The 23,750-nt window shown below is 45.9% G+C and overlaps 1 protein-coding gene and 1 long non-coding RNA gene across 2 annotated transcripts; both read left to right on the top strand.

Annotated features, from left to right (window-relative positions):
- P2RX4 (purinergic receptor P2X 4) lies at positions 1-20,839 on the top strand. Its single transcript, XM_049788834.1, has 12 exons — positions 1-168; positions 4,449-4,596; positions 10,493-10,564; positions 10,647-10,719; positions 11,183-11,279; positions 17,106-17,186; positions 17,289-17,430; positions 17,512-17,648; positions 19,629-19,722; positions 19,844-19,909; positions 20,156-20,254; positions 20,668-20,839. Exons 1-12 carry the CDS (start codon positions 35-37, stop codon positions 20,692-20,694), a joined length of 1,170 nt encoding a protein of 389 aa, XP_049644791.1. The 5' UTR covers positions 1-34; the 3' UTR covers positions 20,695-20,839.
- An 857-nt stretch (positions 20,840-21,696) lies between these two features.
- LOC126030702 (uncharacterized) lies at positions 21,697-23,314 on the top strand. Its single transcript, XR_007503162.1, has 2 exons — positions 21,697-22,370; positions 23,239-23,314. It is a non-coding gene; the product is annotated as an uncharacterized LOC126030702 (long non-coding RNA).
- Positions 23,315-23,750: the final 436 nt, after the last annotated feature.

Consider the following 23,750-nt stretch of genomic DNA (forward strand, 5'->3'; position numbering starts at 1 on the left):
CCGGTGGCCGCGCGGCACTCTCGGCGGCAGGGCCATGGCGGGCTGCTGCGCGGCGCTGGCCGCCTTTCTGTTCGAGTACGACACGCCGCGCATCGTCCTCATCCGCAGCCGGAAAGTGGGGCTCATGAACCGCACGGTGCAGCTCTTCATCCTGGCCTACGTCATCGGGTGAGCGCCTTTCGGGCCTGGGGGGCCCCGCACCGCTGAGCACCCCGCCCCCGAACACTGCACCACCCCTCCGGACAAACCCCGCCGCATGGTCCTTCTCCCCCAGCGGTGGAGCAAACCCAGGGGTACCCCAAGCCAGACAGATCCATCCCAGGACCCTGAAGAACCCCCAAGTGGCTTTGATGTGTTTTGGGAGCGCAATCTGACCGGTCCCACCTCCTCCACACCTTTTCTGTTTTCTGCCCCCTCCTGTATCTTGATGCCCTGTTGCTTGGGGCGGGGCCCCTGGACCCTAAAGTCTCGGTCTAGGATGGGTCCACTGCCTAGTCCCATGACCTTGCCGACCGGAAAGGAGGTTTGGAGTTGCCATCTGCTGTCCTTTGTAATGGTTGTCCTTTGAGCCCATTTCGGTGTCCAGCCTTCAGTCCTAACCTCCTCCCCAAGTGCTGATTTTTGAGTGAATGTACGCCTAGGAGTCAGCAAAACTTGAGGGAGGGGGTTACCTTTGCAGCTGGGTCCCCTTCGAGATGCCCCCTGCGGTGTTAAATTATCTACAGATGCTAATGGAGAGAATTGCTTCTCAGTCATTGCATTCTCTTGGAAGTCTTAAAGAGTAGTCCTCCCAAATACCCATTACAGTCGATTAGGAATCTTGTTTTTATTAACTTTGGTTTTGGGGTCACAAACAACCGTGCTCGAGGGCTTACTCCTGCCTCTGTGCTCACAGACCTCTCCTGGTGGGCTTGGGAAACCATATAGGGCCCTGGCAATCAAATCCAGATTGGCCCTGTGCAAGGCACGTGCCCTACCATTGTAAAAAAATCCCTTTGGCCTCTAGAATTAATTAGGCTTCTTTTGCAAATTCCCCTTCAGGCTTCCATCCCTATTCTGATGTAACTGCTATAGTTTGATCAACTTCCCAGGTGATTAGCATGTGGAGCAAAGTTTGGAAGAAAAAGTGTTTCATAATCATAAAAGATCATGAGGGGGGCCGGCGAGGTGGCGCTAGAGGTAGAGGTGTCTGCCTTGCAAGCGCTAGCTAAGGATCAGGACCCGCAGTTCGATCCTCCGGGGTCCCATATGGTCCCCCCAAGCCAGGGGCAAATTTCTGAGCGCTTAGCCAGGAGTAACCCCTGAGCATCAAACTGGTGTGACCCGAATAATCAAAAAAAAAAAAAAAAAAAAAAAAAAAGATAATGAGGGGGCCAGAGCAGTGGCACAAGCAGTATGGCATCTGCCTTGCACATGCTAACCTAGGACAGACCTCGGTTCGATCCCACAGCATCCCATATGGCCCCCCAAGCCCAGGAGCAATTTCTGAGCGCATAGCCAGGAGTAACCCCTGAGCGTCACCAGGTGTGGCCCAAAAAGAAAAAAAATTAAAATAAATTTAAAAAATAAAAAAGATCATGAGGGGGCCAGAGCTATAGAACAAGGTATATAGCATTTGTTTGCCTTGCACAGAGCAATTCAGGTTTGATCCCAGGCATCTCATATGGCCCCTAAATCTGCCAGGATTAATTTCTGAGCACAGAGCCAGGAGGAGCAACTGAGCACTGTTGGGTGTGACCCAAAACCAAAACCAAAAGGAAAAAAAAAAAAGATCTTGAGAAACTTTTTAGAAGGAACAGATTCTCTTAACACAGAAAGGGATGTAGGTTTGGCTTCTAACCTCTGTAGCTTGCAGCAATATGAAATGACAATGCAATATAATGACCTCCCTGGTATCCCTGGTATCCAACCCTCAGGGCTTGGATTCATTAACTTAACTACCAACTCAACTTTTTCCCTCCAGTTATGACACTGCATTTGTTTTTGTTTTTTTGTTTGTTTGTTTTGTTTAGTTTTGGGGCCATACCCAGTGACTCAGGGGTTACTCCTGGCTATAAGCTCAGAAATCACTCCTGGCTTGGGGGACCATAGTCCCAGGTTAGCATGCGCAAGGCAAATGCCCTATAGCTTGTGCCACCACTCTGGCCCCAATTTTTGTTTTGTTTTGTTTTGTTTTGTTGTTTTTTTGTTTTTGAGCCACACCTGGCGGTGCTCAGGGGTTACTCCTGGCTGTCTGCTCAGAAATAGCTCCTGGCAGGCACAGGGGACCATATGGGACACCGGAATTCAAACCAACCACCTTAGGTCCTGGATCACTGGCTGCTTGCAAGGCAAACCCCCCGATGTGCTATCTCTCTGGGCCCATTTTGTTTGTTTTTTGACTTTAGAGCCACACCCAGCAATTCTCAAGGGTTACTCCAGGCTCTATGCTCAAGGAGCACTCTGTTCCAGCTCTGTGGACCATATGGGAAGTCTATATCTGCAGCATACAAGGCAAATGCCTACTTGCTGTACTATCGCTTCGGCCCCCTGAATTCAGTCTAATTCCAATGCCCTAAACACTATCTTTTCTAATCTTCAAATGTTTTAATATTCAGATATATCCCCACTTTATAGAAGTGAAGGATGCCTATAATCTAAATTATAATAGAAAAAGTAAAATGTTGAATTGTGACTTAGATACTGTGTACCTGCCACAAGAGAAAGTAACTTAATCACTCTGCATCTTGTTTTCTCTCTAAAACAGAAAATAATAATACCTGCTTCCTGAATTGTTTAAATAAGTTAATACATCTAAAGAGCTTAGATTAGAATATCACCTGTCTCTGAATATTCAAATGGTAACTATTGTCATACTTTAAATTTTTATTTCTTGGGGCCGGAGAGATAGCATGGAGGTAAGGCGTTTGCCTTTCATGCAGGAGGTCATCGGATCGAATCCCGGCGCCCCATATGGTCCCCCGTGCCTGCCAGTAGCAATTTCTGAGCCTGGAGCCAGGAATAACCCCTGAGCACTGCTGGGTGTGACCCAAAAAACAAAAAAAAAAATTTTTTTTTAATTTTTATTTCTTTTTTTTAATTTTGTTTTGCTTTGTTTTGGGGGCCACACTGGGAAGTGCCCAGTGTTTACTCCTAGCTCTGCACTCAGAAATCGCTCCTAAAACATTCTTTTTTTTTTTTTTTTTTTTTTTTTTTATGGGCACACCTGTTTGATGCTCAGGAATTGCCCCTGGCTTGGGGGACCATATGGGATGCCGGGGGATCGAACCGTGGTCCTTCCTTGGCTAGCGCTTGCAAGGCAGACACCTTACCTCTAGCGCTACCTCGCTGGCCCCCTAAAACATTCTTTTAGATAAATTATTTATCTAAATCTCCCCCCACCAAAGTAAGAAAAGAAACTGCTCCTGGCAGGCTCGGGCTTCCATATGGGATGCCAGGGATCGAACTCAGGTCTGTCCTGGGTCGGCCGCATGCAAGACAAACACCCTAGCACTGTGCTATTGCTCCAGCCCCTAAGTTTTTATTTCTTAACACTATATATATATGTATTATGAACAGAATAATTACCCAGATAATTTCGGATAATTCTGTAGGCCTTAGGGTATAGAAAGTTTCAAATATCTAACAAGACAGGCAGCACTATTTTCTTTTTTTGTTTAGGGCCACACCCAGCGATACACAAGGGTTACGCCTGGCTCTGCCCTCAGAAATCGCTCCTTGCAGGCTCGGGAGACCATATGGGATGCTGGGGATCAAACCTGGGTCAACCATGTGCAAGGCAAATGCCCTTCCCGCTCTACTATTGCTTTGGCCCCGCAGTACTATTTTCTCTGTTCAAATCACTGCTTCCCTTGCATTATCACTCTTACCTCCCACAGTTTGTGTCTCTGTTGATATCTGTATATTGGTTTCAGTGATTTTATTCCCATTTTGCAAAATTAGAATGGAGGGGCTAGAGAAATAGAATTCCAGGTGCTTGCATTACACGCAACTGACACAAGTTCAATACCCAGCACCCACATATGACCTTCCCATCCACAGAACCATCAGGAGTGATATCTGAGTGCTGACCCAGGAGTAAGCCCTGAGCAAGCGTGCTAGGGCCCCCAAAATAAATAAACAGAAAGTATGGAGCTCTCTAGAAGAATAGAAGTTTTTGCAAAGTCACAGAAATAAGCAAACATAGTATATAAGCTATGTTTGGCTCCTGACTCTCACAAGTACCCTAGCTTCAATTCTAATGCACATCCAGTGACTCCCGGGTTACTCCTGGCTATGTCCTTAGAAATCGCTCCTGGTTTGGGGGACCACATGGGACGCTAGGGATCGAACCGAAGTCTGTCCTATGTCAGCTTCATGCAAGGCAATCACCTACTGCTGTGCTATATAGCTCCAGCCCCTAATGCACTGTATTTAATGGTAACTGAAGAACCCTCTTTGCTTTGTAGGTGGGTGTTCGTGTGGGAAAAGGGCTACCAAGAAATGGACTCTGTGGTCAGCTCCGTAACTACCAAAGCCAAGGGCGTGGCTGTGACCAACACTTCTAAACTGGGATTCCGGATCTGGGACGTGGCTGACTATGTGATTCCAGCTCAGGTAGGCTCCCTCCATGTCTTCTATCACTGAAGCCTCTGCTTGCTCTTCTCTGAGGCTGACTACACACTTGTACTCTTGATATTGATCAGCACGCCAGACTTCTGGCATTACTAACCAGACTGATGGTTTCAGTTCTAGAAAGCAAAACACTTTTGGGAAGCCATTCCCACCAGTGCTCAGGGCTTACTCCTGATTCTTTACTTAGGGATCACAGAAGACAATTTTCAGGGAACATATGCGGTGCTGGGGATTGAACCCAGGTGGCTACCTGTTGGGGGATGTTGAACCCCTTGTTGGTGATTTGAGAGTCCAGAAATATCTCCCAAAATGGGAGATTATATCCCATTCTTCCATCCCCCCTCCTGGGGGAAGCCTAAGTGACAATTCTCCACCGCAAATAATCCAGACGGATACAAAGGTTGGGGGACAAAAGTTGGTGAGGCGAGTCTTTTAACAGTTCTGATGCCAACTCCAAAACAACAACCGAGCCAGCTGTCAGTTTTGCCAAAAAAGTTTTTCTCCTCTTGCCCACAAGCTCTTTATTCTTTCCTTAATCGCCCCCCACCTGGAAGATCCAAGTGGGACGACAGGCAAAAACAATCTTACAAAAATACACTACAGCTACCCCCAAGCAAAGCACTTTACATTACAAGCTGTACTATCTCTCTAGGCTCCAAACTTATATTTTTTGATGAAACATATTTAAAAAAAAAAATCTAACAGGGGGTTAAAGAAAAAAAAAAGGAGGGGGAAGAATTAAAAAAATAAAATCTGACAGTGGCCAAAGCAATAGCACAGCAGGAAGAGCATTTGCCTTGCACATGGCCAACCCAGGTTTGATCCCTGGCATCCCATATGGTCCACTGAGTCTGCCAGGAGTAATTTCTGAGAGGAAAAATTAAATCAGGAGTAAACCCTTAGCAGGTATGGCCCAAAAGTAAAAGCAAACAAAAAATTTGCAGCCCTGGTGTTCAATTCCGGGTTTCACACATGCAAAGCAAGTGTGCTAAGGCCCAGTCCTAGCCTGATCTCCTTCTTTCTTAGACACTAAACAATAATATTTAGAAAACTTGAGGCCGGAGAGATAGCATGAAGGTAAGGTGTTGTCCTTGCATGCAGAAGGACAGTGGTTCGAATCCCGGCATCCCATATGTTCCCCTGAGCCTGCCAGGAGTGATTTCTGAGTGTAGAGCCTGGAGTAACCTCTGAGCGCTGCCAGGTGTGACCCAAAAAACAAACAAACAAAAAAATATTTAGAAAACTTGTTTCTTCGACTCTAACTAGCATGACTTCATGTAGCCACAGTCATCTCTCCATAGGTATTTCAGTCTGTTTCAAAGCCCTGAAATGCTCAAAACTTTGTACCTCAGGGCTGAAGCAATAGCATAGTGCATAGAGCCTTTGCCTAGTATGATGTTGACCCACATTCGAACATTCTGGAATCCCATATGGTTGCCTAAGCCTTCCAGGAGCGATACTTGAGGACAAAGCCAGAAGTTATCCTTGTGCACGACAGAGTGTTGCCCAAAAATAAAAGCAAAACAAACAGGGCCAGAGATTGCATAGAGGTAGGGTGTTTGCCTTTCAGGCAGAAGGTGGTTCAAATCCCGCATTCCACATGGTCCCCCGAGCCTGCCAGGAGCGATTTCTAAGTGTAGAGCCAGGAGTAACCCCTGAGCACTGCCAGGTGAGACCCCAAAACAAAAAAACAACAACAACAACAAAAAACTAGTTAATATATCAAACCCTGGGAAAATTTAGCAGCTATGTCATCTTTGTACTTTTTTTCTATGTGTCATATTGTAAACCCATAGTAAGTATTTTAAGCGAAAAGCTTTAGAGACCAAAAGCAAACAAGAAGGAAACAAACAATTCACATAGGGAGCCAGAGTGATAGCACAGTGATAGGGTGTTTGCCAACCAGGGATGTACTGGGGTTCAGTTCCCATCATCTCATATGGTCCCCTAGCCTACCAGGAATGATTTCTGAGCATGGAGCCAGGAATAACCTGGGCGCCATCAGGTGGGACCCAAAAGTCAAAAATAAACAGACAATTCATATAGCTGGTATCAGGAAAAAAGGGAAAGAAATTGTTCAATGCAGCATCCTCATCCTCAGCTACAATCTATTAAACCACAAAACTCAAAGTTAAAAAAAAATATTTATTTATTTATTTATTTATTTATTTTTTTTTTGGTTTTTGGGCCATACCCGGTGGTGGTGCTCAGGGGTTACTCCTGGCTGTCTGCTCAGAAATAGCTCCTGGCAGGCACAGGGAACCATGTGGGACACTGGGATTCGAACTAACCACCTTTGGTCCTGGATCAGCTGCTTGCAAGGCAAACGCTGCTGTGCTATCTCTTCGGGCCCTAAAAAAATTTTTTTTGAGGTTTTTGGTTTTGGGGCCATATCTGGCAGTGCTCAAGGGTAACTCCTGGTTATTTGCTCAGAAACCTGGCAGGCACGGGGGACCATATGGGATGCTGGGATTCGAACCAACCACCTTAGGTCCTGGATAGGCTGCTTGCAAGGCAAAGACCGCTGTGCTATCTCTCCAGCCCCAAAGTTAAATATTGACATTCTATAGCCATGATGATAGCTAAGCTCAACACAGCCAAACAACAGATCCCTCAGATGACATGTACTGGGATAACTCAGAAGGCCAAATGCAGATAACCTTTTGGTTCAGAATCCTACCAAGGGATCCAAACTCCAGAAAGTACCTCTTTCCTCAAATGTGTTCAGTGCCCTCCTGCCCTCCGAAGGACCTTGCAGGAGGCCCGAATAGAACATAAAGCTAGTGAGAACAGTATTCTGACTGGCTACGAGGGGAAGGGTAAACCTGTTGTCAGCCACTTCTCACCAGAAAGATCTCTGTGGCCTCTGGAGTCATCTGAGCATGAGGCATCGGATCAGGCTGGAGGCTGTGTCCCAAGGAGTCTTTTGAGCTTTCACAGTATCCAACTGTATCCAGAGACAGAAAACAAACATCTGTTTGCCCTGCATCTACTTGGTTCATTTCAGGGTTTTTGTTTTTGTTTTGTTTATTGGTTTTTGGTTTTTGGGTCACATCCTGCAGCGCTTGGGTTACTCCTGGCTCTGTGCTCAGAAATAGCTCCTGGAAGGCTCAGGGGACTATATGGGGTGCTAGGATTCGAATCATCACCCGTCCTGGGTTGGCTGCATGCAAGGCAAATGCCTTACCACTGTGCTATCTCTCCGGCTCCTACTTGGCTTATTTCAAACAAATTTTCATGAATTTACAACAGAAAAGAAGAAAGGATAAAAGTTAGGCTGTAGTGAAAGCCCAGGTGTCACTCAAGAGCTGAGGCACAGCCTTGTGTAAACATGGAGTCAATTGACAGAACACCTGGTAGCCTGACAGGGGTGCCAGGAAACAAACTAGAGAGTTCTACCATGTCCGCCAGCCTCATGTCTGCCAACAAGGTTTATATAAGGCCTTGCTTGGAGAGATGCCAGATCTTTCCACCACCCTGTCAGACCTGGAGGTGATAGCTATGAACCCTTTGTCCCTGAGCTACCCTGGTTCCCCAAGAACCTCAGTTCAGATTCTGTTCACCCACAACTATGAAGGCATTTCATTTCATTTTACAATGCCTGTTCCCACTGAGGAGGGTGATCCAAATCAAATCCTTAGGAGTTTTCTCTTGTGCTCCTCATATTGGGTAGCCCAACTAAATAAGTCATCTTCTCCTCAGAAGAATGGTTCTCCAGAACCCTGAAGCCAAATCCTTGGGTGGGACCTTCCTGCTTAGTAGAAAATGGAATCTTTGCAAAAGGAGAAGTGTTAAATGCTGACCTTAGTCTTCTCTTGCATGTGTTATCTGTTCTGTCTGTTCAAGAAAGAAAACCACCAGATATGAAACCTTTGAGGCCTCCTGTTTTTATATCTCTGAGGTAATCAGTAAGCAGAGGCTGTTTCATATATTTCTTTTTTTTTTCTTTTTTTTTGGTGGGGAGCGGGTAGTTGGGCCACACCCGGCGGCACTCAGGGGTTACTCCTGGCTCTGCACTCAGAAATTGCTCCTGGCAGACTCGGGGGACCAGTGGATTGCAAGGAATCAAACCTAGGTCCATCCCAGGTTGGCCACGTGCAAGTCAAACACCCTAATGCTGGACTATAGCTCCAGTCCCGTTTTAAGACAGTTCCCTCAGCAAGTCAAGCTTTATGAAGGTGTCACTCATGTGATGAACTTTTTAAAAATGGAGGTGAAATTCACATATCATAAAATCATTCAAAATCAAATTTTCTGTGGCTTATAGTACATATATATATTTAAATTTAATTTAATTTAATTAAAACAAATTTTTTGGTGTTTTTTGGGGGGCCATACCCGGTGATGCTCGGGGGTTACTCCTGGCTATGTGCTCAAAAATTGCTCCTGGCTTGGGGACCATATGGGACATCGGGGGATCAAACCGCGGTTCGTTCTAGGCTAGCGCAGGCAAGGCAGATGCCTTACTGCTTGCACCACCGCTCTGGCCCCTTCTGTGACTTATATTAACAATTTATCTACCTGTCACTTCTGTCTAAAAAACATTCTGTCTAAAACACACTTCTGTCTACAAAACATTAATGTTTTGGGGAGGTTTGTTGTTTTTGTTTGCTTGAGGGACACACCAGACAGTGCTCAGGAACTAATCCTGATCTATGCTTGGGATTTATTCCTGGTAGTGCTCAGGAGACCGTATATCATGCCAGATACCAAACTAGGATCAGCCACATGCAAGGAAAGTGACTTAGCTCAGTACTATATCTCTGGGCCCATATTTCCAAACCATTTTCAAAACCCTGAAAGGAAACACTGTACTCTTTTTTGTTTGTTTTTGTTTCTGGGCCACACCTGTTGGTATGTAGGGGTTACTTCTAGCTCTGTGCTCATAATTGCTCCTGGCAGGCTCGGGGGACCATATGGAATGCCTGGGATTGAATCCAGGTCTGTCCCAGGTTGGCCTCATGCAAGGCCTATGGATGTGCTATCACTCCAGCCCCAGGAAACACTGTACTCTTTTTTTTTTTTTTTTTTTTGGTTTTTGGGCACACCCGGCAGTACTCAGGGGTTACTCCTGGCTGTCTGCTCAGAAATAGCTCCTGGCAGGCACGGGGGACCATATGGGACACCGGGATTCGAACCAACCACCTTAGGTCCTGGATCGGCTGCTTCCAAGGCAAACGCCGCTGTGCTATCTCTCCGGGCCCAACACTGTACTCTTAAACAGTCTCTACATCTTCCCCAAACCCACCACTCTGACAACCACCCTTCCACTTCCTGCTTTTGCGTATGCCTCTTCTGGATATTTCCTATCAATGGGATCATCTGATTATGGTCTTTTGCAACTGGCTCCATGCTCTCAGCATCCTGTGTTGAAGGAGCCTCCAAGTTGAAACACACTATCATCATTTTGTTCCTTTATGTATTCCTGAATCTCCTTCCACTGTATAGAGATTTGCACACTGATAGCTCCTGTCGCCTGTCCAGAGACACTGGGCTTGTTTCCACCTGTGGGCTACTGTGAATGGAGCTATTGTGACTGTACACACGCACCTATTTATTTGTCTGAGTCCCTGTTTTCAGTGAGGACCTCAACTCTCATAGAAGGGACTTGTTTTTGTTCAGGGATGTTTGGTGGTAGCTTCACCTGGTGTGACTCCACTCCTGGTGCAGCACTTGGCGGTCACTCCCCATGGGGCTCCCATATGCTTAGCATGTGCTCAGTCTGCTGTGCCACCTCTCCAGTCCATTGCCAGTCTCTTCTCCATTTCTGTGGGCACGTGATAAAGTAAAGGGCATAAGCCAGAAACTCCAGCTTTCCTTGACTCTGCTGGATTCCTCTGAAGGTACCATGACAGGACTTTTGCCCCTCTGCCCGCAGGAGGAAAACTCCATCTTCATCATGACCAACATTATCGTCACTATGAACCAAACACAAGGCCTCTGTCCAGAGGTAAGAATCTTCTCAGACATAGCCCCAGGTCTTCCTGCATGTAGGGCTATGCTACACTTGTTTTCACTTCTTCTTTCTCCAGTTTCCAGATAAGTCCACTGTGTGTCACTCAGATGCCGATTGTTCTGCTGGCTCTGCTGGCACCCACAGCAGTGGTAAGTGTATGCAGTTGTGACCCCAGAATATATGCTTAGAACCAGCACTTGGTAGCCCCCCTGTGAAGCCTCTATCACAGAGCAGTCTTAGTTCAGGGAGCAAGAAGTGATCCATCTGCCTACACATGACCTAAAGACTGGGTCCAGACTGGGATGTGAAGGCTCTCTTGATATTCATATCTGTCATCTATACCCCTGAAGCCATCTCAGATCTTGGCTGATGCTAAGGTATAACATCACCCCAAATCTAAAAGTTGGCAAAATAGTATGCAGCTAGGAGTCAGCAGCTAATATATATGCAGCTAGGAGGGACCCCAAGTCCTTCTCCCCAGTACACACTGTTGGACAGTAATGGTGTCCAAAATATCTAGAATATCTATATATCAAAAGTGATTACATAGGTTATCATGATTGGGTCCACTTCTGTCTAGCAAAAACATCTGGATGTCTCTTGCACCTGTAGGAGTTGCAACGGGAAGATGTGTGCCATTCAACCAGACTGTGAAGACGTGTGAGGTGGCAGCCTGGTGCCCAGTGGAGGAAGATGAGCAGGTGCCACAGTGAGTCTTGTCTGTGAGAAGTGCTGAGTCTCTGTTCACAGGCTCTGGAGGTGGCCTATGGATTATGACTGTTCTCTTGGTGTCCGTGTGGTGTCAGGGTGATAATCCTCATCACAAGGCAGTGGAGGGGGTCAGAGTGTTCTTATTCATGAAAGCTTGCAGAAGTTTTACTCCTGTCAGCTACAAATAACTGACAGGAAATAGTTTTGTGAGCCTTAAGTTGCCCACATTTGTGCACATACAGACTATGCAGCCTAGCATTCAGTAAACCACACACAATAACCTCAGCACTGCAGATCTGGGTTCAAAGGACATGAGCTGAGTCTCTACCTCATTGTGAAGGTATTGGTACCAAAGAGAAGATTGAGAACTGACACTAAAATGTGTTAGTACAGCCACTGCAGCTAGGAAAGTAAATACTAAAAGAAAAAGAAGGGCAGGACCAGAGTTATAGCACAGCGGTAGGAGTTTGCCTTGCATATTGCCAACCTGGGACGGAGCCAGGTTAGATCCCTGGCATTCCTTATGGTCCCCTGAGCCTGCCAGGAGCTATTTCTGAGCGCAGAGCCAGGAAAAAACCCTTAGTGCTGCCGGATGTGGCCCAAAAATCAAAAAGAAAAATAAAGAAGGAAAGAAAAGAGGGAGGGGAAGAAGGGAGGGAGGGAGGAAGGAAAGAAGGAAGGAAGGAAGGGAGGGAGGGAGGGAAGAAGGAAAGAAGGAAGGGAGGGAGAGAGGGAAGAAGAAAAGAAGGGAGGGAGGGAGGGAGGCGGGAGGGAGGAAGGGAGGGAGGCTGGGAGGGAGGGAGGGAAGGAAGGAAGGAAGGAAGGAAGGAAGGAAGGAAGGAAGGAAGGAAGGAAGGAAGGAAGGAAGGAAGGAAGGAAGGAAGGAAGGAAGGAAGGAAGGAAGGAAGGGAGGAAGGAAGGGAGGAAGGAAGGGAGGGAGGGAGGGAGGGGAGGGAGGGAGGGAGGGAGGGAGGGAGGGAGGGAGGGAGGGAGGGAGGAAGGAAGGACGGAAGGCAGGCAGGCAGGCAGGCAGGCAAGGGCAATATTTTACTACATTTGCTGGAAGGAGGAAGGAAGGAAGGAAGGAAGGAAGGAAGGAAGGAAGGAAGGAAGGAAGGAAGGAAGGAAGGAAGGAAGGAAGGAAGGAAGGAAGGAAGGAAGGAAGGAAGGAAGGAAGGAAGGAAGGAAGCCAGACAAGGGCAATATTTTACTACATTCGCTGGAAGGAAGAAAGGAAGGAGGGAGGGAGGGAGGGAGGAAGGAAGGAAGGGAGAAAGGAAGGAAGGAAGGAAGGAAGGAAGGAAGGAAGGAAGGAAGGAAGGAAGGAAGGAAGGGAAGGGAGGGAGGGAGGGAGGGAGGGAGGGAGGGAGGGAGGGAGGGGCAATATTTTACGACATTTGATGGTAGGTCTGCAACCTAGAATTGTACATGGAAGCTACATGGAGCTGCTAAACTATGAAATTTGGTTGTGTCCTTAGTGAGCTGAGTTATGCTAGCCATGTGTGATACATGCTCTACTTAGAACAGGAAATTGCTCCTAAGTTATAATGTACTGGCAGAGGGAGATACCTGCAGAATGAAACAGATGCTTCACTGCAGGAGCCCCAGGTTCTATCCCCAGCACTGCACAAGCCCCCTGAACACATCAAGGAATGACACCACCAAGTACCATAATGGGAATAGCCCTTGAACTCTGCTGTGACCCAAACACAAGTATAATAATAATATTTACACAATATTTACAGGTGGGGTAATATTTCAGATATATTGAGATAAAGGTCAATTTCTTTTTCTTTTTCTTTTTTTTTCTTGGTTTTTTGGGTCACACCTGGCACTGCTCAGGGGTTACTTGTGGCTCTATGCTCAGATATCGCCCCTGGCAGGCACAGGTGACCATATGGGATGCCGGGATTCAAACCACTGTCCTTCTGCATGAAAGGCAAATGCCTTACCTCCAAGATATCTGTCTGGCCCCTGAGATAAAGGTTAATTTCAGTGTCTTTTTTATTTCCTGAAGTTTCAGGAAAACTTAAAATATTAAAATATTTTCATTGGACAGCAATGTTATAGATCTTTCCCAGTGTAAGCTGATACATGAAGTAACAGTCACATGGCAAGAGCATGTCCCTTTCCATTCTACTCAGTCCTTTAGCAGACAACAAGGACATATTCTGGTTTGAGATGCCTTTCTACAACTTGTCGATTTCAATTTTTTGCACAGAACAAGACTCAGATTCAGCACCTAGTGCAGATTTTTTTGGTTTGTTTTCCTTTGGGGGCCATATCTGGTGGTGCTCAGGGGTAACTCCTGGCTCTGTGCTCAGAAACTGCTCCTGGCAGGCTCAGGACCATATGGGATGCTAGGAACAGAACCAGGGTTGTCCTGGGTCGGCTGCATGCAAAGCAAATGCCCTACCACTGTGCTATCATTCCAGCCCTCTGGTACAGAATTTTAACTACAACTTTTAGGAACATTATAATGTCATCCCCTTGAACTTATATAAATATTTTTTGTTTTCTTCCATTTTTTCCTTTTGGAGGAGCATACCTAACAATACTCCTGACTCTGCTTAAGAGTGACTCCTAAAAGTGCTTAAAGAGACCCTTTGTGGTGCAGGAGATCAACCTGATTGTTTGTGTGCAAGGCAGTAACCTTATCTTCTATAAGATGTTTGTCTCCAGCCTTATATGTGATAGTTTTTATGTTCATGATGAAAAGTTCCATTTTTAAATATATGTCAAGGGGCCAGAATGATAGCACAGCAGGAGAGCGTTTGCCTTGCACACAGCCAATCCGGGACAGACCGGGGTTTGATTCCCAGCATCCCATATGGTCCCTCGAGCCTGCCAGGAGCAATTTCTGAGCACAGAGCCAGGAGTAACCCCTAACTGCCACCAGGTGTGGCCCAAAAGACAAAACAAAACAAAACTATAGAAAACAAACCAAGGGCCCGGAGAGATAGCACAGTGGTGTTTGCCTTGCAAGCAGCCGATCCAGGACCAAAGGTGGTTGGTTCGAATCCCCGTGTCCCATATGGTTCCCTGTGCCTGCCAGGAGCTATTTCTGAGCAGACAGCTAGGAGTAACCCCTGAGCACCGCCGGGTGTGACCCAAAAAAAAAAAAAAAAGAAAACTGTAGCATATGAAAAAGTTTCCATAAGATGATTCTTGGAATTGTATATAAAAGTGTTTCCTTAGGATTGTTCTGTGACTTTTGCCCCACCTAACCCTTCCAGGTGGGGCGCTGTGGAGTTGGCAATAAATAGCTTGAGGGACAGGAGTGAGGGGTCCTTCTGTGAAAAGCTGCTGGCTGCAGGAGGATTCTCTGGCTCTCCTTGCCCGATCTTTTAAACCCTATCGTTCTTGTCTGTGTGGATTATTACTTGCTGCGGATAAATATTACCAAGGTCTTCCCCCGAAAGGGGACAAGGGGATGGGAAGTAATTTCTCATTCTGGGGACTGTTCTTGGATTCACAAATACCCAGCCAAGATAACGGCGAAGATATCTTGCAGAAAACAAACCAAAAAAAAAATGCATGTCAATCAGAAAGCAAGTGAAGCCTGAGAGAAGGTTCAAATGTCTGAAATGCACACTGTGCAGGCAAGAGCCTGAGGTTTGATGCCTGGCTTCTGTATGGTTCACCTTGCACTGCAGGCTATGACCCCCAAAAATGTGAGATCATAAAGGTGGAAATAGTCCAATAAATAGATTGTGCTCCATCTATGTGATGAATGACTCAGTCATTAAAAGGAAAGAATTAATGATCTGTGTTACATTACTTGAAGAAACTTTACAAATACTAATGTAATTAAAAGAAGCTAGTCAGGAAGGATAACCCTGTGTGATGGGTGTTCTTTTCATGTGAACCGTGTCCAGAACCATCAAATACAGAGACAGAAAGTAGATTGGTGATAGTTCCCAAGGGCTAAGGGGACAGAAGAGAAAGATTCCAATTAATTGACATATAGTTTCTGTTTGTATGATAGGAAAGTTCTGGAATTTGATAAAGGTTATGGTTGTACAACACTGTGAATGTGTTAAATGCCACTGAATTGTTTACTTTCACAGATTACTTTTAGGCTGGAAAGGTAGGACAGGAGTTATGGCAACTTGCCTTGCTTGCAACTGTCCAAAGTAAATAGAGTCTGAGTATCACCAAGTGTGGACTTCCCCTTTCCTCCCACAAAAGAATGCTTTCATGTTCTGTAAGTTTCACTTAAGTTTTCTGAAGAAGGTGAGTTGTGGGCCAAAGCAACAGTACACCAGGTAGATGCTTCTCTTGCACACAGCCAACCTGGGTTCAATTCCTGGCATCCCATGTGGTCCCAAGCAATATCAAGTGTAATTCTTGAGTATAGAGACAAGACTAATTCCTGAGCACTGTTGGTGTGTGGCCCCACCATAAAAAAGAAAAAAGAAAAACAAACAAAACATATGTTACAAGTAATGCTTAGAGGGAGGTACAGAGAAGTGATGAAAAGGCTGATATAAATAAGTAGTTTTAAAACAATGATCTGGAGCAGGAGAGATAGTAAGAGGTTAAATCACTTACCTTACATCCCACAAATCATGATTTGAATCTCCAGTACCATATGTTGTCCCTTCAAGCACTGCCAGAGACTAGCTCAGAGAACTCTCCCTGTTCTGCTTCCTCCTCACTTGCCCATTATTATTGAAGGATATCATAGTAAAACAACAAACATCCTAATCTGGGGACTAGTGACATAACTCCATGGAAATACATATTCCTCACATGTATGTAGTCCTGATTTAAATTCCTGACACTATAAACTTGAATTTGAATAAAATTTAAATCCCAAACATAGGGATAGGGGAATTTTAATTCCTAAGGAAAATAAAGGGTTCTACTCAGATTGTCAGGCCATGTCATTTATCCATTCTTATGATCTTGGAGAGATGACTCATTATGTTCCTGTAAAAAAACACCAAAAACTGGGATATCCCCGGGGGGTCAAATATAGATGAGACTGGGGGCCAAGAGCTTATATGAAAACTGAAGAACAGAACACCAGCCAGAAGCATGTACTTTCGAGATAAGGTCAGATCTAGTCCGCAGGTGAGTTGTCTCTGGCTGTGACCTGTAAAACCAGACCTGAGAGCTTCAGGGAGGCCAGTCCTCTGCTGACAGCCAGAAATGACAGCCCAGTCCTCCTGCATTAGCCACCTCAGCCTGCCTCTCACCTGCACTGTCCTTCAGCAGAGTGGAAAACTAGAAGGCTTGGTTGTCAGACCTCTCTTTGAATGGGGCCATGAGACAAAAGGGCAGGGAAAGTGAATTTTCATCCTAGCACCACACATGGTCCCCTAAACCCTGTTAAAACTAATCCCAGGGGCCGGCGTGGTGGCGCTAGAGGTAAAGTGTCTTCCTTGAGAGTGCTAGCCTAGGACAGACCGCGGTTCGATCCCCCGGCATCCCATATGGTCCCCCAAGCCAGGAGTGACTTCTGAGTGCATAGCCAGGAGTAACCCCTGAGTGTTACCGGGTGTGAGTAACCCCTGAGCGTCACCAGGTGTGGCCCAAAAAAAAACAAACAAACAAAAAAAAAAAACTAATCCCAGAGCACAGCCAGAAGTAATCCCTGAGCATAGCCAGGTAGGGTGCCAAAACTAAGCAAACAAATAAATACAGTTTGTTCTTCTTGACCAGGTATTTAGGCAGGGAAAGTAGAAAGTTTTATATATATTTCATTTGGTTCCTATGTCATATGATGAGTATATACTCCTTTGTGGAAACAATGCTCAGACCTGTGAGCAAAACTATATTCCAGCTTTCACTCAAAGATGGCATCTTTGTTTTTCAGACCTGCCTTTCTAAGTGCTGCAGAAAACTTCACCCTTTTGGTTAAGAACAATATCTGGTATCCCAAATTTAATTTCAGCAAGTAAGTGCCACCAGCTTTGGGAGTCCCCAAAGGTTGGGAACAAAGGTTGGCTCTTTCAAGTTCTCCTCACTCTGTTTTATGCTTTTTTTTAATGGTCTTTAGGAGGAATATCCTTCCCAACATCACCAATACTTACCTCAAATCATGCATCTACAACCCTCTCACAGATCCATTCTGCCCCATTTTTCGCCTGGGAAAAATAGTGGAGTATGCAGGGCACAATTTCCAGGACATGGCTGTGGAGGTAATTACGCACAACTGGGCTTGACTCCCCCACGGTGACCAACTCCTTCTAGAACAGGCTGTTTTTGCTCATACCCTACAGGGAGGCATCATGGGTATCCAGATCAAATGGGCTTGCAACCTGGACAGAGCCGCCTCCTTTTGCCTGCCCAAGTACTCCTTCCGCCGCCTTGACACCCGGGACGCTGAACACAATGTGTCCCCTGGCTACAATTTTAGGTAGGCCTTATTTCTCATATTTGGGTGATATTGGTGGCTGGCCCAGTATAGACATCCAAACCATTGTTCTAATCAGGGTTTGCCACCAGGATGGGCAAATGAGGAGGAAGCAGAACAGGGAGAGTTCTCTGAGCTAGTCTCTGGGCCTGTGACTTCCTGACTGGCAGCAGATTCACCAATAGGCTGGCTGCTTTCCTTTCACAGGTCAGCTTCCTTCAGAGTCACCACCCACAAGGACCTCCAGGCCTAGAATTGATTTCTCCAAGGCTGAGCCTGCCCCTGGAGGCAGAGAACCCAGTCTCAGCAGTAGGAAGGTTGATGTACTTACAACATAGGATTTGCTGATCACAAACAAACTTGTTTAGGATGGGGTGTGTTTTTGTGTGGGGTGGCTTGCAGCAGAAGGGAATGGTTCTGCCACATTTGTGAAGCTTCAAACCAAGGTGTCAGCAAGGACAGACTCTTTCCTGGCCTGGTGCAACTTCTGCTGGCTCCTGGCAACCTTGGGGATCTGTGACTCACCCCTGGTCACAAATTCTTCTCCATCACATCTGACCTTCTCCCCTACTGCCTCTCCTCCTCTTCCATATATCACCAGCCAAACTGGAATGAGGCCCAACCTAATCCAGCAGAAATCCCTCCCTTCACTAACTGCAGCTGTAGAGACCCCAGTTACAGTAACAGAAGGAGATCTTGAGGGAGGTGGGCAGAGGGGCACAATGCCAAGCATGGTGCAGATGCCAGTGTGAGAGGAGCTTGGTCAGGTCTGCCATTTCTTTAAGCAGGAAAGTCTGGGCTCGAGAGAGACTGAACCAGCAGAGTACATGCTTCTTGTGCAGGAGGCCGGGTTTATTCCCCAGCCATGGTACCCAAGCATAGAGCTAGGACTAGCCCCTAAACAACCCAAAGCAAAAAACAGCAGCAATTACACCTGTATCTTCTCTCCTGCCTGCTTTCCAGGGCCCTTCTAGGGACCCAGGGCTGCCCAAGCTTTCTTGTTTTCCTTGTCTCCCTCCAGTGGTGACATGTGAGATTGAGGCCCACAGCAGCATAGGGAATACTATTAGTCCAGCTCTATTACAGATATTCTTAGAACATTTTCTTTCATCATATGAAAGAAGAAACCCTTTCCCCATAGCTATCATTTCTCTCTCCCTCATCAATGTTAGCTCTAGGCTTTTGGACTCTAAGGATTTTTCTCATTCTAGTCTTTCTAAGTGACATCACATGCTACATGACCCATTTTGTTTGTCTTTGTTTTGGGGCCACACCCAACAGCGTTCAGAAATTACGCATAGTTCTGTGCTCAGAAATTACTCCTGGCAAGTTCAGGGGAAGGCATATGCCAGAAACTGAACCCAAAGCCTCATGCCCTATCAGCTATGTTATTGCTCTAGCCCTGACATGGCCTATTTTAACTGGCCTCTTTCACTTAGTATGATAGTTTCATGAGGTTCATCCATGTGGTAATATGTACATCTCTCTTTGTAGCCAAACATTTCACCAGACAGATCTACCACATTTTGTGGTAGATTCATTCATGCTGTATAAAGGTTAATGAGAAGCATGTTTGGTGTCCCAGCCAGCTCAGTGCCTGGCCCACTGAACAATCTTAGAGGCTGCTGGTAGCTGCCCACTTTCTGCTCAGTGGCCAGGGTCTCCTTGAGAGAGGCAGAGGCTCTGGGGTGTCAGGAAGACTGTGAGAGAAAGTTGAGGCTTTAGCTGTAGATGTGATAAGGGAGAGAAGACCTCTTCCATGCCCTTTCCCTGTGCATGGACCCTCTACCTTGAGCCTTCTTCATGGACCAGCCCTCCTGCTGCTGGGCCCTCCTTAGGCAGGAGAAGCCCCAAGGTGTTGAGTGTCTTCTCTTCAGCAGCAAATCCAATCTGAGCCAGTCTCAACCAGGGCCTGAGGATTCTCCCTGGACCCTGGACCCAGGCCTGAATTACTCACTCCTGTGCCCTTGTGCTCTTCCCCAGGTTTGCCAAGTATTATAAGGACCTGACTGGAGCTGAGCACCGCACTCTCATCAAGGCCTATGGTATTCGTTTCGACATCATCGTGTTTGGAAAGGTAGCCCAGTGGCCAGCTCCTCTCAGGCTGGCCAAAGTCTTTGGCTTTCCCTGCGCTTTCATCTGCTTTGCTCTCCCCTACTTTCCCCGCAATGAAGCTCTGATGCTTCTGTCTTTTGCAGGCTGGGAAATTTGACATTATCCCCACTATGATCAACATTGGCTCTGGCTTGGCGCTCCTTGGAGTGGTACGTAGTGGAGGTCTTTGTGCACAACATGAGCACTTTAGGCTGAACTGTATGGTGTTCTGCCCAAGACCTGGCACCTCACTAGATTCAACCTAAGGCTTCCCCCCTTCACTCCCACCCCTAGCTCGCCAGCTTCCTTTCCCAAATTATATGCCCTGGAGTCCTTTCCTTCCATTGAAAGCTGAGGGCGATGGAAAAGGGGCCAACATTGCTAAGTTCAATTTACTTTCCTTGTGCTAAATTCAGGCAACAGTGCTCTGTGATGTCATTGTCCTCTATTGTATGAAGAAAAAGTACTACTATCGGGAGAAGAAATACAAATATGTGGAAGACTATGAACAGCAGGTATGTTGCATCGCAAAGTTCATTGTCAGGAATATCCAAGAAAGTATCTCAGTTGCCTCTCATACCAGGGGCAAGAACACTGAGTGGGCCAGATCCAGACTGGTGCCATCAGGAAAGAGGGTCTCAGCAATAACTACTTGCTCCATTTCTAACCTATTACAGCTAGGATTCACCTCCTACTTTCTTCATTTGGACTCTTTGGTTCTAACCTCATACAAATAAATGATGTGTTTTTATTTGGGAGGCATACCCAGCAGTGCTCAGAAATTACTCCTGGCAGGCTCGGGTGACCATATGGGATGCTGGAAATTGAACCCTGGTCTGTCCCGGGTTGGCCACATGCAATGTAAACGCCCCACCCACTGTGCTATCATTCTAGCCCCAAATGATGTGTTATTTATCCTTCTTTTCAGGGGCTTACTGGGGAACAGGACCAGTGATGTCTCCCTTATTACTGAGCCCCTCTGGGACCACCATCTAAGCACATGAAGGAAGAAAAGAAAGGTCTGGCAGATCACCCCTAAGAGAAAGTTCCAGCTCTGGCCACAGACCCCACTTCATAGTGCCTGGAAGCACATTTGTTGTACAGGGAAGAATTTACAGAGGGAATCTCTCTGTATGGTGGGTCATCTTTTCAGATTCTGTCCCCTGGGTGATCAGGCCAGCCCTGGCCCAAGACGAAGGTGATTCTATGGCTTCAGAAGACCTCAATTCACTCTTATCAGACATCTGCAGTTTTCCTAGTCACACTGGTTGTCAAGTTCAAGCACTTTAGATGGAAAAGAAGAACCCTGTGTGTAATCTCTAGGTTTGGTCATGGTGTTTTGCACATTAGTGCTGCTTTTTCCTGTCCCCACCGAACCCGCTGTGAAACTCTGCTATATCGTGTGTTATCTCAGGTACTACATCACATTAGTTTTAGCTCTTGGAACCTGGCCAACTGCCATCCTGCCCAGCTACTGCTGATGGAAGATAAGGAGAGAATTTTCTAAGATTGAAGGCCAGTATGGTGGCTTCAAGAACAGTTACTGATGGCCCAGGGCTAATCAGTCATATTTCTGTCATCTTTGCCTCTATCTTGAGCTTCGCCTTCAAAGGTCTGTGGCCAGATTTCAAGCCAAAGGGAAATGTGTGTTGCTCTCCTATATCTCTGCATGAGTCAGAGAGCTGAGTGTTTGGAAAATCAAACCTATTAAGGATCCGAAGCATGGACTAGTAGCCAAGAGATTTAGGCTTGTGTCTCATTTCTGTTCCTAAAAAGTAATGTGATCCTAGGCCTTTACCCTCTGACCTCACTCACCTTCTTACCAGCCTACTGTCTCAGAGACATTAGATGGCCAACTGAAAGCTGAAATGAACTTTCTTCTTAAAGCACAATGAGGCAAATGAATGGTCAAAGTAGGAAACTGACCAACTATGAAAAACCCCCTGGGACGTTTTTGGAGAATGTAAAGGATTAAAAGTGGCCACAAGTTATTTGACACTTATCCCTCAGGACCTGAGGTGCTTCCCTTGCAACTATACAGCCTGATTGCTTTATCCAATAATGCATTAACATTACACTACTGGATAAATTGGGAATCTAGGGGCCTTAGATACTTGCACTTCCTGGTTGTTGGCACATTGGCTAGAGAGAGCCAGCCCCCAAGAAAAGTATGCGTATCCCAAGACTGTCCTGCCCAGAAGAAACCCTGGAAGTCACAGGAAGAGGAGATGCCTGACCAGCACCCAGCTTTCAGATAACTCAAAACTCTGCTAACTTGACTTCAACTGCTAAGACATCCCAGGGGTCGGCTGCTCAGGGACCCACAGAATAAAATAATTGTTTTGGTTTTTAAATTTTTTTAAATTTGTTTTGAAGCCACACATACCAATTCTCAGGGCTTATTCCTGGCACTGTGCTAAGGATTACTTCTGGTGGGGCTTAGGGGATCACATAGGGTGCTAGGGATAAAACCTAGGTCAGCCACATAAAAAGCAAGTGCCCTTCCCACTTCAGCTCCATGAAGTAATTATTTTAAGCCAGTGCATTTTGAGATATTCATGCAACAACAAAAAACTACACTAAGAACAAGCCTGATTTATAGGGATGTAGACTGGGCCCACAACTTGCCAGGTTCTGCTGCAGACGGCCTGCATCACAAAGCAAAACCTTAGTGGGGTCCGTAAATTCTCACTGGGAAGTAAGTGGAAACACTAATCGGACGAATATGAAAATGAAATAAATGAGACCACACAAAATACATTGTATTGGGGACTTACGTCCATGGGAGGAGAAACAAATTTTACTGTTCAGCCTATGACATTTTAAGTACAAAACTCTGGTATGCAAGGTGTTTTTAGGGAAAACAAAGAGTAGGAGATCTTCCGGAGGAACAGTACAATGAGAACCAGGCCCTAGAATCTACATATCAGATAACTAGTTGTAGGTGAGAAAGAGCCCTGCTAGAGGGCTGGACGAAAAAGTGAGGTGAAGGTGTTTTTGGGTAAACAGAAAGAAACCAGGAGGAGAGGGATAGGTTTTGCGAGAGATTTTTATGATGTTTATGTAGTTGCTGGAAAATAGATTTTGGGGGGGATGGAAATAATTGTTTACCATCATAGAGCTAGACTCAGAAAAAACAAGCTGCTGGTGCCAGATTATACTTGAAGTAAGAGTCAAAAATAAACTAGCCAGCGGGGAGCTTTTGGCGGGCTTTGGTACCGAAATTTCTTTGTGAGTGTAGAAAAGCTAAGGCCGAATTTCTGTAGTAGAAAAGGAGACAAAAATCAAATAAAAGGAAAAAAGAGAAAATGTAATGTCACGGCCGTGTCAGAATTATAGCCAGTAATCCACACAAAGGGTCAACGATTGACTTCTCTAAACGGGCCTTCTGGCAGATACTTCTTGGGAGGAAAATTAGGCACTGCACCAGGAAAGCCAAAAGCCACTGGTGCGTGCTTCCTAAATAAATGGAGACAATACCTTTGCGGGTAATGACAAGGTTCTAAAGCTTTTAGGGAGCCTGAACTGTCCCTAGGTAGCCTGGATTTATATTCTGTAATTCTAGGAGAACTGAAGGCCTAAGCAAGTAACTCACATTTCAGCCCTAGAATCATTAAATCACACAGCTGAACTATCCAGATACAGTTCAACTTGCACCACATTCTTAGGAAGGTAAATACTGCTGCTCTTAGAAACGGGAAAGTTTGCCTTTGTGTCTTTAACAAACCTGGATGGTACTTGAAGAGTAGCCCTCCCAACCTTTCCTGTTTTTCTCATCAGTCACTATGAATATAAAAATGGGTATTTGTAGGCTTTAGAGTTCTGTAGGATTTCCTTTTCATAGTTTCGCACTAAAATTCACACTTTTTTGAAGAACAGAGAGACCACTATTCAATATTATGATGAAAGATCTATAATTTTTCTCTACTCTTTAAGATTTGCCATTTTGATACTTTAAAAAAAACTAGCAACTGGGGCCGGGAAGGTGGCGCTAGAGGTAAGGTGTCTGCC

This window comes from Suncus etruscus, chromosome 15 (assembly GCF_024139225.1).
Source record: "Suncus etruscus isolate mSunEtr1 chromosome 15, mSunEtr1.pri.cur, whole genome shotgun sequence".
Taxonomy (NCBI): domain Eukaryota; kingdom Metazoa; phylum Chordata; class Mammalia; order Eulipotyphla; family Soricidae; genus Suncus; species Suncus etruscus.

What these genes read in the sequence shown, in the direction of transcription:
- P2RX4 (XM_049788834.1), top strand. Translation starts at nt 35, where the DNA reads ATGGCGGGCTGCTGCGCGGCGCTGGCCGCCTTTCTGTTCGAGTACGAC. An exon ending in CCCAAATTTAATTTCAGCAA is followed by an intron (nt 17,187 to 17,288) that starts GTAAGTGCCACC and finishes AATGGTCTTTAG; the next exon opens with GAGGAATATCCTTCCCAACA. An exon ending in TCCAGGACATGGCTGTGGAG is followed by an intron (nt 17,431 to 17,511) that starts GTAATTACGCAC and finishes CATACCCTACAG; the next exon opens with GGAGGCATCATGGGTATCCA.